The sequence below is a fragment of the Streptopelia decaocto genome (assembly GCF_964273445.1).
Source record: "Streptopelia decaocto genome assembly, chromosome: 1".
Taxonomy (NCBI): domain Eukaryota; kingdom Metazoa; phylum Chordata; class Aves; order Columbiformes; family Columbidae; genus Streptopelia; species Streptopelia decaocto.
The window spans coordinates 64,079,956-64,099,771 of NC_138663.1; the positions used below are offsets into that span (position 1 = coordinate 64,079,956).

Here is a 19,816-nt window from a genome sequence, read left to right on the forward strand (position 1 = left end):
TCTGACGCCTCCTAATCGACAGCACTTCCGCTGTCAGGGAACACCATCCACAGGGTGGGTGCAGAAGTGACGCTCTTTACGCTACAGGTTTGCTGGGCCCAGTTCTCCACAGGTGTCGACAGGCTTCTCTTCACTTAACAGAGATGTGTCCCCTTCCACCATCAGAGTATTTGACCGTCTTGTCTTAGCTGTTTTCTCCTTCCCTTTACTAACGCCTCAGCCCAGCACGGCGTGGCAGCATGTGCTTAGCTTCAAAGATGTGAATAGTTTCCTTGATTTTCAATCGAAACCTGTGCTCTGCCGGAGTTGACCCCTTAAATCCAATCATGCACCCCAAGGTAGAAGCTGCTGTGGAACCACAGGGAGCTCATGGCAGATGCCAACGCTTTTGCACTCGCTGTTTCCAGCCATTTCACGCTAAGACTTCTCCAGCTCTGGAGAACAGTAACTACATATCAGAATAAGGCTTAACTATTTTGAGAAGTGTGATATTCCCTGTGGTACGTTTTTTATTCTCAGTCACCAAAATAAGTTCTGTTGCTGCAGGTGCAGATCTCCAGTGATACTGAAACTTACAGAGGTCATAGTATTTGATGAGTCAGGGAGGTTTTTATAATTATCAAAACAAGGTTATTTTATCTGTACAAATATTTTCCTAGTTACAATTCTTCACCTTAACAGATTTTGCCCTTTATGCTAGGCTACTTAAACCACATTCCCTTCTGTCAATCTTCTATTATGTGAATACAGAGCATTAAACTCCAAGGGACACCTTGTAGACTTCAAAAATACTTGACTGAGGGGAAAGCCCACAGATTACTGACTTTTCACTAGCAGTGCCAGCTGCAGTACAATCATCAGTCTCAGAAGGAATGGGATAAAGCTGACTGAAGGCCAGATAATACCTGAAGAATAAACACTTTCTTCCAGACTTAGAGCAGAGCATAAATAAAAATTTAAAATACTGCAAGTATGACACCGATGTTTAAGTCTGTATTTATCATTTTTGAAAAGGTTATTACAAATATAAAATGGCAAAAGATACAGATGAAGGGTTTTTTCCCAATGCGATTTTGATGGTGTTGTGAAGAACAGTCTTAATGTTGAGAGAAACATTTATACCAAAAGTGCTTGCTGAAGGAACAACTTGGACCCCAGCCCTTTAGATGTTTAAACACCAGCTCTGTCCATGTCTGTACTGTGCCCAGCATCAGTGAATCTTTCATCAGACTCCTAGGACTTGCACATTAGTATGAGTACTACATCTCCTGCAAGTGTAGTGCCTGAAAAGTTAGACATTTCAGACCAAGTTCCTACAAGATGCTTTGGATCTCCTGGAAATTCCTGAACCTTAAATTTACAGGAAATTATAACTCACTTCTAGTTCCCTCTTCAGAGATCCGGGTCCCAAATCTCTGTCTCCAAAACGCTTTTCCAGCAGTTAACTAGCCCTGAAACCACCTAAGCTGTCAGCATCCCAGTTTTCATTCCGAAGTTCCCCAATCACTGAAAGTCTTTTTTCTGGTACTGCAAACGTTTATTGTTTCAAGTAGTGATGAACCTAGCTCATTCCTGACCTTCACAAAGCAAACTTCCCTCCATCTTCCATGCCAGAGTGATTTTAGTCCAGAAAGGAAGCCCAGAGCATACTTAGCAGATCAGCTGTCAAAAAAAGGTAGCCTTCCTTCAAAAACCATATGGTATTCATAGCATATACCCTGTTTTTATCCAGTGACTCAGTGATTAAAATATTAATCTAAGCTGAGAGAAACTTCCATTTGTTCTCTGCTTTAGGGTATTCGCCTTCATATCTCCCACCACTCCAAATGGTGATCTAAAAATGGGGAAAAGGAAGAAAAGGTTGAAAACATATAGATAACTTGAAGTATGTTCCATTGCAGTTGTTCCACCTTTTGTGATGAATAACAAAGGACTGATTGACTGATTTGACTGAACATTATATTGGCCAAGGCTCCCTGTGGATCTGGTTCTGACTGTGTTCTACAACCCACTGCATTCAGGCCCCTAGGCATTCAAATTACTCAAGGTGAGTAACCTCATATAAAATACATGTAGTTCTTAAGAATGGCCATCTCAGTTTAGCCCAGTATCTTGTCTGCAGCAGTAGCCAACTGTGGATGCCCTGGCAAGAGCAGAGGACAAGAGGAGAACAAATCAATAAAAGCCCAGACTGTTGCTGCTCATGTTACTAAGCTCACTATTAATCTACTGACTTAATTGGCTTTTTCATAAGTAAACAAAGAGGACTTGTCTCAATATTAGTATTGAGATTTAAAAAAAAAAAAAAAATCCAAAGGGTTTCTTAAGTCCTTAAATAAAATTAAGGATGTTGTGTCATACCAGAACTCCTCAGGATCTGGCTTATGCTGGATACCAATGCTGTATATACTTTGTTATTTTTTCTTACTCTTGTTTCTCCAGACACTAGAAGTAAAATGGATGAAGTGAAAGCACTGATACTACCCTAACAATTAAAAAGCAACATTCCAATTTAGTGTCATTGTTAAGACTGACCTGTGCATTGATAATCAAGTTTTGCTGGTTGAGGAATACAGGGTGTTTCAAAAGATAGACCCAGTTTCAAAGCAGTATATCTCTGCAACCACAAACCACCCATGAATTAAACTCTTACCACTTGAAAGGGCAGGGCATGGAGTTTCAAACGCTAGATGCTTCATTATGCTGTTTGTAAATTTTGTGTAGTTGTAACATATTGCCATCCTGAAATATACTGCTTTGAAATTGGGTCCATCTTTTGAAACATCCTGTACTTTGTCATACTCAGAGGTTACCCAAGTATGGTCGGTGTGTATATATATGACATAAAATAAAATGTCGCATTACAGAATCACAGAATGACTGGGGTTGGAAGGGACCTCTGGAGATCATCTAGTCCAACCCACCTGCTAAAGCAGGTTCACCCAGAGCAGATCACACAGGAATGTGTCCAGGCACGTTTTGAATGTCTCCAGAGTAGGAGACTCTACAGCCTCTCTAGGCAGCCTGTTCCAGGGCTCTGGCACCCTCAAAGTAAAGAAGTTTCTCCTCATATTCAGATGGAACCTCCTACATTTCAGGCTGTGCCCATTGCCCCGCATTCTATCATTGGGCACCACTGAAAGAAGTCTGGTCTCATCCTCTTGACACCCGCCCTTGAGATATTTATAAACATTGATGAGATCCCCTCTCAGCCTTCTCTTCTCCAGGATTACCAACACTGTATCATAATTGTTACAGTTGCTCCAATGAACGGTTGCTTCTGCCTAAAGGATTTCTCACAGCTGGTGATCAGAGGTGAATTCCCACTACCATGATCTCCAGATAGCAACAGAATAAACTTGTCCACTGCTCCAATCTTTGATCTAAAAATCAATACAGTAAGGAATCCAGCTCAGCAGGAAGCACCTGTTCCTGTGCAAGGAGATACTTTCACAGTCCCTCCTACCTCGTAGTCAGTCCTTTTGTAGCTCGTCAAATCTTTCCTTCCGCTTCACATGTGACTGTGCTGTCTTCAAAGGCATCTGTCATACCTGTTGCCTGTTTCAGCTGAGGTCAAAAAATCCAGGAGGAATTTGGAGGAGGGGGAGTTGGAGAAAGGGGTGATGCCTAACTGGATGCAGGACTCCTACACCCCAGTGCAGCCCAGCAAGCAGCTCTTCAGACTTAAGACTTCAGCTCTTCAGCCCGCTGTTATCCTCCATTGCCAGAGTTCAAGGAAGATGTTGCTTCCTCAAAACTGTTCCTGTTGCCTGTGATGGGGTCACAGATACACGCAGTGATGGCTTCACAGGGTAAGGCAGGTGCTCACTACAGCTCATGGTCTGTGGGTGCACAACCAAATATGTTTCATACTATCCTCTGATGTATATTGCTCTCTAGAAAGATGGTTTATACATTTGCTAACATCCCTAGATCAAAAAATTATGCATCTGACCCTGGACATCTAGCATTGTCCATACTACTGATACAATAGTACATACTATACTGAGATAGTAAGATCAGGTTTATGAATCCTCAGCAGATTCACTGACATTCAGCTGCACACACTGCTGAAATCCAGAAATCCAGGAAAACATGAGCAAAAGCAGGAGGTAAAACTATGGTTGTTAATAGAAATCTACTAAGCACCTGCATCAGGGAAGCTGATGAGCAGCATTTGTGGGGAAAAAAAAGAAAAACAACGAAAGAAGAAAGATAGAAATCATCTTCTATCTGAGCATCAGTCAGACACAAACACTCTGGTGTTACTGTTTTCTTTCATACATGTGAAATTCAAAGTGCCTCAAGTCTTAAATTCCACTTTGGCCACCTTTCTCATACAGCATTCTGCTGAGTCCTGGAAACACTGAATGTACGTATACCTAGCAAGTTACATTAATTATAACTGGGAAAAAAAAACCAAAACAAAACAAAAAAACCCAAACATCAACAACAGCAAAACCAACCAACCAACCAAACCAAACAAACAAAAAAAACCCTGTTTTTCGTAAAACAAACCATATTACAGTTTCTTTGCAAAGAATAAAAGATTCAAAGAAACAAGCCCAAAGATGTTTATACATGAAGCTGTAGAATACTTGGCTGCATGGCCTTTCCCAGTACAGGAAGGAAAAAGCCACCCTTTTCATTAGGACTCTCAACTCTTAAAAACAGAGTATGGCTGAGATCCCTCTTCAGTGGAGATCAATAGTCACAAGACTAAGTAAGTAGCTTGTAAATACTGGATGTATTCCTCCTAACTGGAAAAAAAGTTGAAGTAAAATCATGGTATTTTGGTCAAGAGAAGTTCTTGATAAAAAGAGAGCAGGTAAAAATAACTCATAGCATGGGCATTTAGTAAAGCTGTCATTGTTTACAAACAACAGTATTTTAACCTTGCTTGTATGCAGTTACTGTTACAATTTTCTACTACTTGGATAATCTGCTTGAAAAGCTAGCTAATGGCACCTTTTTTTTTGGTATTATTTTCATATTCATCCCCAAATATTGTAGAACATCTTAAATAAGTGGATATGTCTTCAGTTTGCCTTGTATACATATTTAGTCCCTAAAGCAGACATTGCAGAGGAAGGGAACATTAACTCTCAATGTATTGTTTTATAAAGATAGAAATGAAGCTCAAATTACAGAGAATACAGATCAGTTCTTCATATTTCCAATATATTATTACATAAAAAAGACAGGAGTCAATGTGGTGGTAGAAACTTCAGACTGCATTAATTATTCACAAATAAAATCACTTACACCTCTTTATCAAAACCAGCATGAGAGTAAATGGCTAGTTAGCAGAGACACAAGTTAAAGTGTTTTTATTATCCATGAACAAAAATGGAACTTGCATTAGTTACAGATTTCAATTTAACTGTTCATTAAAAGAGGCAATATTCTGACAATGCAAATTTGTTTAGTTTTATGGATTCCTTACATTTGCACCTGTGTACAATGTGTTTGCCCTATGTAGTTTATACTCCAGGCTCAGCCCACCATCATCAAAACCAGGAGACCACCATCTCCTGGCCATAAACTCCTGCTCTTTACCGTGCTCTAGTCTGGTCCATCCTGGACCTGACATGAGCTGATTTGACTACAGAGTATTTTGCTGGGCTAGAGAGTTAAAGCAGCTCAAGAAAGAGCCTGACATCTGCCAAAGCTGGTACAGTGACAGGAGGACTGTGCCTATATTCCAGGAGGAGCCCAGGCAGATAAGCTCGCTAATTTAGCTGGTTAAATCCAATACTCACAGTCAGGTCATATGAACTCCCCTCAGTTTATCGCTACAGCTATTTCTGGCAAGGTAATACTTCTTGTTAGTTACAACTTACAGTTGGAATCACGTGGCATGTTTCAGTGAGCCAACTTCCCCACAGACACGTGGATGAGCTGATGAAAGTTGTATTCAGAGGACTGGAGAGGGGCTTGCTCCACTGTTTGCATAGAAAAAGGCGCTACCTGTATTGCATTTGTCTTATCATCACGTGCCTCCGTGTTTTTAGTTAAAAGAGCAAATACAGCACCTAAATACAATATTTTAGTTATTATGCTCACAATCATCAAAGTATATCTAACTGCTTTACAGATGCTTTTAATGTAGCCAAATCCCCATGCTGAAGAACTATTACCTCTTTACAGTTACACCTTTCCTTTGGTATGAAATCCTGGAAGGTGATATTTAGAACTTATTTTGAATGGTAGCAGTAGTCAATACAACTAAGATTAGGGTTTTTTAAGTAGAAATTAAGCTGAAATTAAAGAAACTGTAAATGGAAATTCTGCTCAGATTTGCTTAAAACATCAACAGCAACATTTGATAATGTGTTCTTAGTTTTCAAACAGATAAAAGAAAGCATTTCTAGAAGTTAAATATTCAAATAAGATATTTTCTTCAATTGCCAGCCTCTCTGTAAAGAGATTAAACTTTCTTTGTGAGAGTGTAAGTACTCAGCTGCTCACTCTTGCCTGTCATTTTGTCCTGGACAATCCACCTGGGCTTTCATGTCAGCAAACAGTATAATCTACATAAAGCAAACAATACTGTTAACCACATTATGCCTTTTACTCATCTGACCTCTAAATTCAAAGCACAAAACACAGATTTATCAAGTTTCATATCTCAACATTCAACATTTTACTTTGTATAATCATAAAAGTAACCAATAAAATTTGGATTCCACACAACTTAATTTAAAATCTCTGTTGGTTTAGCAGAGTCAATAACAGAACTGGTTTGCATTCCTACTATTCCTGTTACGCAAGTTCAAAAAGATGGTCACAAAACATTAGATTTTCCCACTGCCTGAAAAATTATTGCTAAACCAGAACTGCCATAAAAACTTGTTAATGCAAGAGTTCTACAAGAGAGAAATAAATTTACTCTGTAAATCTCTAAGTCCCTCAAATGCTTATTCACTGTCGTAGGGCAATATATCTCACTCTGGGAATCATATAGACATAATTAGGAAATTAAATCCTGAAACCGCTTGTAGGTGAGTTTTAGCAAAAGACAAAACTTCTCTACTCTTGTAATTTGTGATCAATGAAGCAGCAACTTCTAAAGAACAACTATGAAAACCGCAAATCATACAGGAAAGCTTCATGTTTATTTTAAAATAGGTCATGATCAAATCTTGGCTTCATTAAGAAGAACCCAAAGACAACCTTTATTTACTGTAATACAGAAGCTGCTTTCCAGTTCTATAAACTTTAATCACCAGTAGGACAGAAAGGTACAACACTGAGATTTTAGACAAAAAAAAAAAAAAGTATTATTATTATTATTAACAACAACAACAACAATAGCAATAATAACAATAACAATAATTCTATCTTTCTGGCCCACTGTATAACTAAAGATGATAAGCTTGTTTTTGCCAAGACAAAATTTTAGTTACTGATAGACTAACTTCAGTGCTTGTGAAATCGTAAACACAGTGAGGATTTTTTTTTCAATCTTTTATATTTAACATCTCAGATCAATATCTTTCAACTACATTCCTCTCAAAGAACAGTTCATTAAATCATTGCTTGCCAGGTTTTTTTTTCTCAATCTGATGTTGAACATGTGTAAGACAAAACAGGTGACTGGCACACGAAAGCCAGGGCAGATTTTTTCAGGAAAGCAAGGAGGGGCATAGACATTTCAAGCAGTTTATTAACAAATATTAACATACAAAATAAGTATATTATATTTAATTACTTGCCAGATTTTACAGCTTAAAAACCTTAAGCTGTTAACGGTGATGCACTGCAGAATTTGCACGCTGTGTGCTTCTTTTCACAACCTGAAATCCCTGAATGGGGCACTGAAAAAAAAATGCAGACATCCCATCTCCTGAGCATCCAGCCTATCTTTTAGTGTTCCACAAGTACTAGTTCCTTTCTACACTGAGCTTCCCTGACAGGGGCACTGGAGGAGCGGTTTGCATGCGTGCTCTCGGGTCCCCACACAGGGGTGCACAGAGGCAGCTGCTGGAGTCCCCACTCCACGAGGGGGAAGGAAGGACCCGTAGCAGATAAACATCGGGCCCAGGGGCAAGCTAAAGAGTGCTAATAAGCTCTCTGGAGCATGTTCGCCCTGATGAGCACTGGAAAACAGGAAAACACGGAGACCTGCCAAGGCAGGGGCATCAAACTCATTTTCACTGGGCGCCACATCAGTCTCACGGTTGCCTTCAGAAGGCCAAATGTAATGTTAGAACTGTATAAATAATCGGCCCTCTGAAGGCAACCGCGAGGATGACGCGGTGCTAAGGACTCTGTGTGCTTTATCCTCCAGCAACACTGACAGTCCCCACAGAAGAAGCCGCAGGGCGGCTCTGCTGAGGCCGGACAGTCTCCCTCAGAGAGGGAGACGTGCTAGAGGGGAACAGAGAGCCAAGGCTTGGGAAACGAGGACAACGCTTGGACCATCTCCGGCCCTCAACACCTGGCGCACAGACAGGTTCCCGTAACTGGGGCCTCCCCCACCCCAGCTCGCCCCGCGCAGCTCCCGCGCCGCGGCGGCAGGGGGCGCCGTGCGTCCCGCCGATGTGGACTGCAACTCCCGGCATGCAACGCGGCACAACGGCGCATGCGCCCATCGGCTGCCTCGCACCGCTGCCGCCGTAGGGGGCGGGACACCCGTCCACCGGGGCTGACGGGAGGGGCACGCCAGAGCCGCCTTTTCTCTGCCGGCAGCGGCTCGGGACTGGCGCTGCTCCCGCCGCTCGTCTGCATCGTTTATAGGTTGCGCTACCCGCAACATTTCGCTCATCTTTAGTACCCGAGGTTGCGGCTGGCCGCCACGACCGGAAGTGCCCGTTGCCATAGCAACCAGCTCCACGGTTAAACATCCCGGGTGCCCCGGAAGTGGTCGGAGCTTGCCTCCCATGCGAGGACTGTCCTTATCACTCCTGGACACGGCCGCGGCGGCTGCTGCCCGTGTGGCCTCCGCGTTAAACGTTAACGGTTTATTCGTTAAAAAAATAACAAGAGACCATGCCCGTTAAACCCCTCCGCGGAAACGATTGGCCAAGCGCCACCTCCGCCCAGCCAATCGGCGCCGGCCACGCTCCGTCCGCAGGAAACCGCACATGGAAACCCACGATTGGCGACTATAACTCCTGGCCCTTCCCTCCAGCCTTTCCATTGGCTGCATGTTTGGCGTGGTACGTTCCAATTGGCCAGCGGCGGAGCGGCTCCCCCCGTCCCCCAGCGCCCCGCGTTGATAAGGCGGAGGGGGAGGGCCGCGGCCGCGCCAGCAGGCTCAGTGGTGGGGAGGAGGGGGCTGAGGCTGGTGGTGGTGGCGGCAGCAGCATCGGCAGCGCGGGGCCGGGGCGCTTGGGGCTGTTCTCTTCTGCGAGCGCAGCCTACGTCGCCATGAAGTCGGTGTGGGCGCTCGCTCTGGCGTGCACGCTGCTCCTGGCCGGTAAGTGCCCGCGCGCTTCTAGAAGCTTCTGGCGGGTGGTGGTTGAGGGGGGTGAGAGGCCTCGGTCAACAGCGCCCTCCCCTTCCTTCCCCCCCCACCCCCCTCCTCTGTCCCCCCCTTTTTGCTGGGGTGGAGGAGATGGAGGGTGACGAGAGGCGAAGTTGGGCCCTTGGCGGCTGAGGGGTGGAGGGGTCCCCTCTTTCTCAGTTGTTTCCGGTCTTCTACGTGCTGGTGTACGGAGGGGAGGGGGAAAGCGGCCCCCTGGCTCGTCTGTCCGCGGACTGTGGCCGCAGCCGCTCCGCAGGGAGCGGGGGGAGGGGGACGGTACGTGTAACGCGGCTCATGCGCCGCCGCGGGCGGCGGCGGAGGGTGGGCGGGGGGTGCGCCCCTCCCCTTCCCTCATCGCCGGTGCCTCAGGTTGGGCTGAAGTTATTTCGGGGAGTGGGGGCGGAGGGACGAAACTGAGCCGAAGCCCTTGGGGAGGGGTAAGCAGAGAACTTTTGTGTTTGGGGCGGATCAGGCTCAGATCGTATGATTCCTTGTTTTCCCAGTGTCCGTTAGAGCTGATGAGGTGGATGTGGACGGGACTGTGGAAGATGACTTGGGTAAAAGCAGAGAAGGGTCTCGAACAGATGATGAAGTTGTTCAAAGGTTAGTACGTGGGGTTTTGCATGAGTTAGTTTTGGAATGTTAAGGTTTCCTCTTACTTAACAATAAGTTAGAGCATCAGTAGTGCCTGAAGCCTCAGACATAAGGGGTGAACACTACACAAAAGAGAGATCTGGTTAGCCAGGAGAAATTAAATATATCTGGCAAATACTATTTCCTTGAAAACAGAAGTGAGCCTGAGAACTTGCATTCAGAAATACTCAACTTGGTTTTGGCTAACGTAAGTTGTATAAAAACCAATGAATTAATAGGGGGTTACTCTTGCATGTGGTAAATGGTGTTGGCTTAGTGTTTACTAATGAAATAGCTTTATGTCTATGAACCACCTGACCTCATGTGAGGTATATCACATACTGAGGATTACAGTAGTTTTGACATACCTGTATTCTTCCCTGGATTGCCTTTTAGGAAAAAAGCCTTACTTGCAAGCATGGATTTTCACTCAAGTTGCAGTTGAAGATAGCCACTCTTGTGTGTATCTCATTTGATCATTAACTTTGGGGCTTGGTCAGTGATTAAGGATCTCACTGTTGTTCTAACTAGACTATAACTGCTGCTGCTAGATGATAAAATCAGTGATACTGTATGTGAACAAGATTACTTGACATGTTTTCATTGTCCTAACAGAGAGGAAGAAGCTATCCAGCTAGATGGCCTAAATGCCTCCCAGATCAAAGAGATCAGAGAAAAATCTGAGAAGTTTGCATTTCAAGCAGAAGTGAACAGAATGATGAAACTTATTATCAATTCTTTATACAAAAACAAAGAGGTTAGTACCATAAACAGTTCTTAAGTGTTCTACTGGTAATGTGTGTTCTGGAATTTCTGACAACTGTTTTCTATTTCAGATCTTTCTGAGGGAACTTATTTCAAATGCTTCAGATGCTTTAGACAAGATACGGTTAATATCCTTAACTGATGAAAATGCTCTTGCTGGTAATGAGGAACTTACTGTCAAAATCAAGGTAAGAAACATTAGGTACAATCATCTCTTACTTAGGACTGGTGAGGGGAATGCAAAAAAAAAAAGTCTAAATTTTTGGCTTAGTAGTGATGCAAATACAAACTAGGACCACATCTGGACCCTTGCAATTAATATTTATTAAAGACTACTTTTAATGGTGAAAATAAATTTCTGATTCTATAAAGCGTAACTGAAGTATTGAAATAATTTGATGATAAGTCTTATGTAGTTGCTGCAAATTGGATTTATTGTAGCCAGGCATGTTTGAATTTTAGTATCTGCTTCTCACCAGTTTTCTGTGGCAGTGTATTATGTATCAAGATTCAAAGTGAAATCAGACTGCGTCTTTCTCTTTGCTTTCTTCCAGTGTGATAAAGAGAAGAACATGCTTCATGTCACGGATACGGGTATTGGCATGACAAAAGAGGAGTTAGTTAAAAACCTGGGTACCATTGCAAAGTCTGGTACAAGTGAATTCTTAAACAAGATGACTGAAATGCAGGATGATAGCCAGTCAACATCTGAGTTAATTGGCCAGTTCGGTGTTGGCTTTTATTCTGCTTTCTTAGTAGCAGACAGAGTTATTGTCACATCAAAACACAACAATGATACTCAACATATTTGGGAGTCAGATTCAAATGAATTCTCTGTGATTAATGACCCAAGAGGAAACACTTTAGGACGTGGCACAACCATAACGTAAGTATCAAGTTTATTTGAATTTAAAATGTTGTGTGTGTACATTTTGCTCATTGGAAGATGTGGATGACTTTAGCATTCTGGCTCAATATTGTTTCGTTCTTCTAATAAAGCTTTTCAGTTTAATAGAAACATGCAAACTATTACATGCATCCAAAAGAAATGTGGAGCAATAATGTAGTTTGCATCACATTCCATTAGATGAACTGAGAAAACCATGAACATCTTGACAAGTAACTGTCAAGTAATTCCAGACAGTTCAGCTCCCTGCAGAGGGCAGTTCCTCACATGACTGTGGCCCATCAAAAGCTCTACAGGGAGCTGGAAACTGGCTGCTGTTTACATACCAGTGAGACTGGTTTGATGCAAATCTCAAACTAGAGGTAATTTGACAGTCCTATTTGCATCACTTTCGTGAGCAGAAAAATTGATTTGATCTGGGTTCAGAGGACTTCTTACCGAAAAAGGTGCTTAGTATAAAAAAGTTTAATTTTGGTGTTCTAGTTCCAAGAAAAGTCACTGAGAGTGCACCAAGGTCCTGATAAGTATCGATAGGAAGTTCTCATTTAGACTTCGGGATATTGTGTCCTACTCCAACTGTTGAAAAAAAGTATCCCTTCTCATGGAGCAGTTCAGTAGGAGTTGGATATTTTAAGAGATATTTGCAGCTGAGCTAGTAAAAGCTCATTTGCATAAATCTGAAATACTATAGCTGCAATAGCAGGAAAATGCATCTGCTCCTGTAAAACTATTTCAGAATACGTGTCAAGCACTTTGATTGAAATTTGGGTGTGTTTTTTTTCTTTTAGCCTTGTCTTGAAGGAGGAAGCATCTGATTATCTTGAGCTGGATACTGTTAAAAATCTAGTAAAGAAATACTCACAGTTCATAAACTTCCCCATATATGTGTGGAGCAGCAAGGTAAGTATATTTAATTGGGCATCACACAGTATGAGCTTTGATTGTGAAAAATGTCTGGCCAGGTATTTCAGAAAGGATGAGGCCATGCTATGGAACTTATGTGTATTTAATTTCCAAAATTATTCCATTCCCTACACTTCTGGCTAGTATTTTACTAGTTATTAGTTCTCCTAAAATTAATGTGTTTCTAAAACTTTCAAGGCACTTTTGTTCTAACTCAACTTTACCAAAAGGTACAAGACTGTGCTAATTACTAAGAAAGATCTTTATTCCACTGGCTCTCTTTGGTAGTTGAAAGCTTTGGTAAGGTCTCAAGCAAGGCCATGATTAGGTGTCCTTCTGAAAAACAGGGCAGTGTCCTAACTTTTTACACCTGTTCTTCTGCTGTTTTGATGTAGTACTAACTTGAAATCGCCCAAGTCTCTGACTAGCATTATGTGTAAATATATGGAAAAAGCAATTTGAGTACAGTGGTCTTCCAGTGTATTCAAAGAAAGCATGTATTCATGAAAAATGGAACTATGAAAACCTAGCTATCTATAGAAAAAACTTGCAGTAGGCAAATAACACAAGTTAAACTAGTGCTCTGAGAGATTAAGTTGTTTGAGAGAATACTAGAAGATATACCTGTTAGGAAGGCAAGCAGTCCAAGTCCCAACTTTCAATTGTCTCTTTAGACAGAAACTGTTGAAGAACCGATTGAAGAGGAGGAAGCAAAGGAGAAAGAAGAAACAGATGATGATGATGAAGCTGCAGTTGAAGAAGAGGAGGACGAAAAGAAACCAAAAACTAAGAAGGTAAGATTTGTCAGACTTGAGGTTTTGTAACTCTTGTCAGGTAGTTCAGCCATTTTCATAGGCGGTCTTCCAGAGGTGCACTTCAGTAATGTGTGTGCTTTCAAACAGCAGTCCTGTAACATGCAGTTAGACATATTGTCAGGAAAAAGAATTGTGAACAAAACAGACTGTTGGTGTTAGTCAAATGACTGACAATAGCCTTGCAGAGGCAATGGTCGCAGAGCTAATTATAGATACTTGAGCAAACTGTTTGAAACAGTAGTGGACTTCAGTAATTTGACACTGACTGGTTTAAATTGAGCATACACTGCTGGAAAGCTTTTTTCAGCATGGCAGTGGAACAGAAATACTAAGTGAATGTGTTAAATGTACATAGGGCATACCATAGACTTAGGTTTCGTTCCCATGTGTTACACTAATGTGTATACTTAAATTATCTAGGCTTGCATAATTTATTTTGTAGATTAGAAAGAGCATGTCTTTTTGACATGGTATTTTAAGACTTAGGCTCAGAGTTTCTTTCACTGACCTAACCTGAAATTATACTATGGTGTTTACATACCTAGGTTGAAAAGACTGTTTGGGATTGGGAGCTCATGAATGACATAAAACCGATCTGGCAGAGACCATCTAAAGAAGTTGAAGAAGATGAATACAAAGCTTTTTACAAAACTTTTTCCAAGGTAAGTTTGGAGCCTCAAAATTGTTCCAAAGCAAGAAGTTAGCTATAATGTGTGCTGCATAAACAAAACTCAGTGCTTACAGGATGGGCTATTTCTGAAGAAATAACTAATTGCCTTCAGTAGATAAACTAAATTGCAGAGAGCCTAGAAGTGGTAGCATCTCGGTCAGGAACTATTATTTTTTTCAAGAGAGAAGGTCACCTAAGGGATGGGTGGCCTAGGTTTGTGAAGTAATACATTCCAGCTCATACAGAGCTTACTGATGGGCTTAAATTTTAATAGCAAATTTTTTTTAGTCTGATGTTTGTGTTGTACATGGTAGGAGAAATGGGAAGATACGGCTTGCTAGAAACAGCTTTGTCTTGGTGTGTAAATACAGTATAGTGTGTTACCTGTGAGTCTCTTACTGTGCTGTAAATACTATATTGGTTATGTTTTGGTGGTTGTCTTGTTAAAAAAGTAAGTAGGTCTGAATCTGGAACTTTTGTCTCCATAATAGATTCTAGCAAAGCATGGTTAGATAGCTTAGGTGTAAAATAATTGTACTTATTTGGCAAACTTGTGCTATTACTGGAAATGTGTTTACTCACTGGTATCTTTCCCATGTCAACTAAAAGAATTCTCTCTTCACAGGAGCATGATGACCCAATGGCTTACATCCACTTCACTGCTGAAGGGGAAGTAACTTTCAAATCCATCCTGTTTGTTCCTAATTCTGCTCCACGTGGCCTGTTTGATGAATATGGATCCAAAAAAAGTGATTTCATTAAGGTAGGAGAAGCAAGTGTGTGGCTATATGGATTTCTGTCTTTAAAAAAAAAAAACACGCAAACATAACCTGACTGCTGTTTTCTTTTGTAATTCAGCTCTATGTTCGAAGAGTGTTCATCACTGATGACTTCCATGACATGATGCCCAAATATCTGAACTTTGTTAAGGGTGTTGTAAGTATTACAAGTCTTACTTGTAATTTTTTTATTTTTCTTAACCTTCAAATACTGTTAGCTATAATTAAGTTTCTTCCTCAATTAGGTGGATTCTGATGATCTTCCTTTGAATGTATCTCGTGAAACACTTCAGCAGCATAAATTGTTAAAGGTAAGCTAATTGATCTTCAATTCCTTCATTGTAAACACATGACAGTAGTGAGATTTAGAAGAATAACAACTTGATTAATTTTACTTGATATAAGGAGTGTTGAATTAAATATAGGAAACCCAAGTGCTGCTATTTTCAGACTACCTCTGTTCACTTCAGATCTAAGTGTCTTGAATCCATCCTTTGCAGTGGTTTTGAATTGAGGGTGCTCCCAAGTGCTTATTGTTATAATTTGGTATTGCTAATTTTTTAGGTGATCAGAAAGAAACTTGTTCGCAAAACTCTTGATATGATCAAGAAAATTGCAGAAGAAAAATACAATGACACTTTCTGGAAAGAGTTTGGTACTAATGTGAAGCTTGGAGTTATTGAGGATCACTCCAATCGCACACGACTGGCTAAACTTCTTCGCTTCCAGTCTTCTCATCATGAAAGCAACCTCACAAGTCTTGACCAGTATGTGGAAAGAATGAAAGAGAAGCAAGACAAAATTTATTTCATGGCAGGTGCCAGCAGAAAGGAGGTACGTTGAGTGTGGAAGCAAGCGGGAACGGGGAAAAAATACTAGGACTTCTAGTAAAAAATAGTCCCATAAACATTGTGAACTGTTTATTTGCTATAAATGTGGAGACTCCATGCTTATGTTACTACTGCAGTTCAGTTTTCCTTGTACCAACACTTGTCTAATAGTTCTACAGGTTTTGATAGCTGCTGGTACCAATGCAATTAAACTGGAATCTGACATGCTTTGTCATCTTAGGCTGAGTCCTCACCGTTTGTGGAACGTCTTCTGAAAAAGGGCTATGAAGTCATTTATCTGACTGAACCTGTAGATGAATACTGTATTCAGGCTCTGCCAGAGTTTGATGGGAAAAGGTTTCAGAATGTAGCAAAAGAAGGAGTTAAGTTTGAAGAAAGTGAAAAGTCTAAGGAGAGTCGGGAGGCCTTGGAAAAGGAATTTGAACCTCTCCTAAACTGGATGAAGGACAAAGCTCTAAAAGACAAGGTAAAATGTTATTGACAAATAAGCATTACATATAGTATATGTTGTACTTGCTGCAACACACCTTGCAGGTTCTTTGCAGGTAGGCTTGACAATAGTAGCTTTTCTGTCTTTCTATGGATAAATAAACATGTTTAATACCTTTATTTTAGGAAGATAATGTGTTAGGATGTCATCTTAGAGCTTTCATAAAATAACTGAAGTGACAATATGTCAGTTGTTTGTTTTATTGTCTGTTTAAGCTGTTAACTCTGTAAACTAACATTAATGGGTTTATTTTCTACAGATTGAAAAAGCTGTGCTATCACAGCGTTTAACTGAATCTCCCTGTGCTCTTGTGGCCAGTCAGTATGGATGGTCTGGTAACATGGAAAGAATCATGAAGGCACAAGCTTACCAAACTGGGAAGGATATATCTACAAAGTAAGCTTTCAGTTCTGTAGTGGCAGATGTGATATGTAGTTGATTACCTCTCTTGCTTAGGGTAGGCAGACCAAGCTTCCATCTGGTTCAGATGATTCTTCACATTTTTAGGTCACTTCAAAGCAAGTTGCATTTTCCATCATAGTCTTGTTATTTCAAAGGCCCATATGTAAAACTGACTGGTGAGCAAGACTTGTCAGTGGCCTTTGCTATCTGTCATTTGGTGACAAGATAATATGAACTGTATTAGTAACTTCAATGCGTTTTAGAGTTAAGCTAGTAGTAAAGTGGGGCTGGGGGAGGAATACACTTGTCACTGTGACTGTAGTCAGTATTCATGGGTTTAATGATGTAGCTGAGTCCTGTACTTTCTAACTTAGAGATATAACTTCTTTTCAGTTACTATGCCAGCCAAAAGAAGACATTTGAAATCAACCCCAGGCATCCGCTGATCAAGGACATGCTAAGACGAGTCAAGGTAAACAAATAACAGTAGGGAAATACTGACTACTTGGCTGCATACAACCTAGTTAACAGTTGTGTTTGGTTTTCTTTTAATGCTCTTCAACATTAGGAAAATGAAGATGACAAAACAGTTTCAGATCTTGCAGTGGTATTGTTTGAAACAGCAACTTTGAGATCGGGATACATGTTACCAGACACTAAGGAATATGGAGACAGAATAGAAAGGATGCTTCGTTTAAGTTTAAACATTGACCTGGATGCAAAGGTTAGTTTGCCTTCAGTTTGGGGCTGGTAATTATTGCTGGTATTTCTTAAAAAGCAGATACTTGACAGACTTGCATAAAATGAAATGCATCTACCTTACACCTAGGTGGGCCACCAGGAGCCCAGTTCAAGTATCTGGGTGGGAAGCTGATGGGTCTGTACTTCATGCTTATGTCTTCCCTTCCACTCTTCTTTCAAGTTGCTTGGGATTCTGCTCCTTGATTATGCCTCTCAAGTCCTGTTCTTAATTAAGTTGTAGTTCTGTGGGAGTAAATGAGAGGCCAAAGGCACATGTGCCTATCTCATTAATGGAGAAATTCATAAGCGGGTATAAATAATACCGGTTCTTATTAGGCTGTGCAAGAACTTAAGAGGGTTTCTTGCCAGAGGAGGTATGACAGCATTTCAGTGCTAAACAGAACTTTGTTTCTTCATCAGGTAGCTTGGGGCAAATGGTAGGAATTTGTAGTGAATAGTTCCATAGCCTGTATTTAGCTAGTCCACAACTAGTGAACATATAGTAGGCAAATAAAGCAAATTGCTTGTGACTTTCCCGCAGGTGGAGGAGGAACCTGAAGAGCCTGAAGATGCAGCTGAGGAGGCAGAGCAAGATGAAGAGGAGGTGGATGCTGATGCTGAAGCTGAAGACAGTGAAACACAGAAGGTAAGGTCTCAAGCTTGACTCTTCTTAACAATGTTTATGTGCAGTTTTGTCTGTAGTGCTTGCTGGCAACAAATTTGTTCACTTTGCCTTTCACAACACTAGTTTTTAATGTGAGGTTTTCCAAGTGTTTCTTAAAGGGCAAAAAACTCCAGTACAAATGACATTTCATTCCCTGTCAAACTATATTGTGAGAAGAAAACACTTGGATATATTCCAATTTGGAGGTAAATTAAGCTTAAGAGATTGTAAAAGAGTGCTCTATGACAAGAAAACAGCAGCAAATCCTCTGTGGTTGACTTAATGTTACACACAGCTTGTGGGCAATAATGTCAACAAATTGGCAAGAGCATAGTTTCAAATACTTACAGTACAAATGGACAGCAACACTACAGACAACACCACTACCTCTAAACAATTCAACTGTTGTGTGAAGCCAGCCTTCCCTTTTCTAATGTCTGCGGTTTTAATACTATCTTGATGGATATACCAGTTTCTTGATAATATTAACTTTTAAAGTTAGGTGGTCCCAATGGACTTGCTTTCTCAGATGCTTTTGGAAGAGTCCTGCAAGATTACATGTGGTGACTAGCACAAATATAGAACTTTTAGATATGGACTTGCCTACTGTTAAATGTCAGATTACCTAAGGGTATAAATTTGAGTAACAATGCTTATTGTACTCTATCTACTTAGTTTTGATGCCATTACTGTTGTGTTTACACAACAGTATAACCTGAAAATACAGTAATATATTATAAAGGAGCAAAGTTATGTTGTATTTCTTGGATTAGCTCACTTGCAGATTAAAGTTTCTGACTACTGACTTGGCAAATGATGTGCTTCCTAGTTCTGCAGTCAAGTAGAACAGGGCTATTAACAGTACTAATACCATGCTTGAAAGATAGCTTAGAAAGCATTAAAGAGCAAATAGCACACTAGAGCTACTGCTAACATTTGAGCATACTGAAAAATATTTTTCTGTTAATAGCAAAGGCTTAACATGCCATAATGTGAACAGAAGTTTGACTTTACCTTCTTAAAAAGCTATAGTACTTCTGTTAGTGCTTTGGAAAGCATCAAGAGTAGTTTAGGTTCAGTTCTTGTGGGACAGCTCTTGTGACCTTTTCCACTTAAAAGCAAGATTCTGATTCTCTCTTTGTCTCCACAGGAATCCACAGATGTGAAAGATGAACTGTAAGCTGCACTCAACTACCGTCCTGCATTGGGGGGATTAAGCGGGAATGTGAATTAGATTGTTTTGGTTTTTTCCACTGTAAAATGTTGAGGGATGGTATGGGGTTTAAGGGTAAAGGAGGATTTTTTTTTAAGTTCACTTTTCTAAAGACATTCCTCATGAATGTAAATTTGTATTATTTAACTGACTTGGTGTAAAATCTTGTCATGTACAAAATAAAGTGTTCCCAAACACCACTAACTCTAAATTTTACATAGTAAGCTCATGTTTTGGGCTAGCACAAAGAAACAAAGGGATCATCTTAAGTCTTCAAGTCCTTTATACAACAGGCAGTTTGCAGTCCTTGTGCCTTTCCATGCTGGCACAGCCACATGTAACTGTGTAGTGTATGCCTATGGTCAGGTCTGGCGCTACCCTGCTGTGCTGTTCAGCCAAAATACAGGGTGTTTCAAAAAGATGGACCCAATTTGAAGTCACTTCATCTGAGATCCATCTTTTTGAAACACCCTCTATACCTGGTATGAGAGCTGTACTGACCTTGATAGTT

General features: G+C 40.9%; 1 protein-coding gene across 1 annotated transcript; it reads left to right on the top strand.

The window, feature by feature from the left end:
• Positions 1 to 8,994: 8,994 nt before the first annotated feature.
• HSP90B1 (heat shock protein 90 beta family member 1) lies at positions 8,995 to 19,505 on the top strand (the record flags this gene model as incomplete). Its single annotated transcript, XM_082073966.1, has 18 exons — positions 8,995 to 9,424; positions 9,976 to 10,075; positions 10,721 to 10,862; positions 10,942 to 11,058; positions 11,425 to 11,756; positions 12,566 to 12,677; positions 13,355 to 13,474; positions 14,041 to 14,157; positions 14,791 to 14,928; positions 15,024 to 15,101; positions 15,190 to 15,255; positions 15,509 to 15,778; positions 16,016 to 16,261; positions 16,545 to 16,681; positions 17,081 to 17,159; positions 17,256 to 17,411; positions 17,970 to 18,074; positions 19,243 to 19,505. 18 exons carry the CDS (start codon positions 8,995 to 8,997, stop codon positions 19,270 to 19,272), a joined length of 2,775 nt encoding a protein of 924 aa, XP_081930092.1. The 3' UTR covers positions 19,273 to 19,505.
• Positions 19,506 to 19,816: the final 311 nt, after the last annotated feature.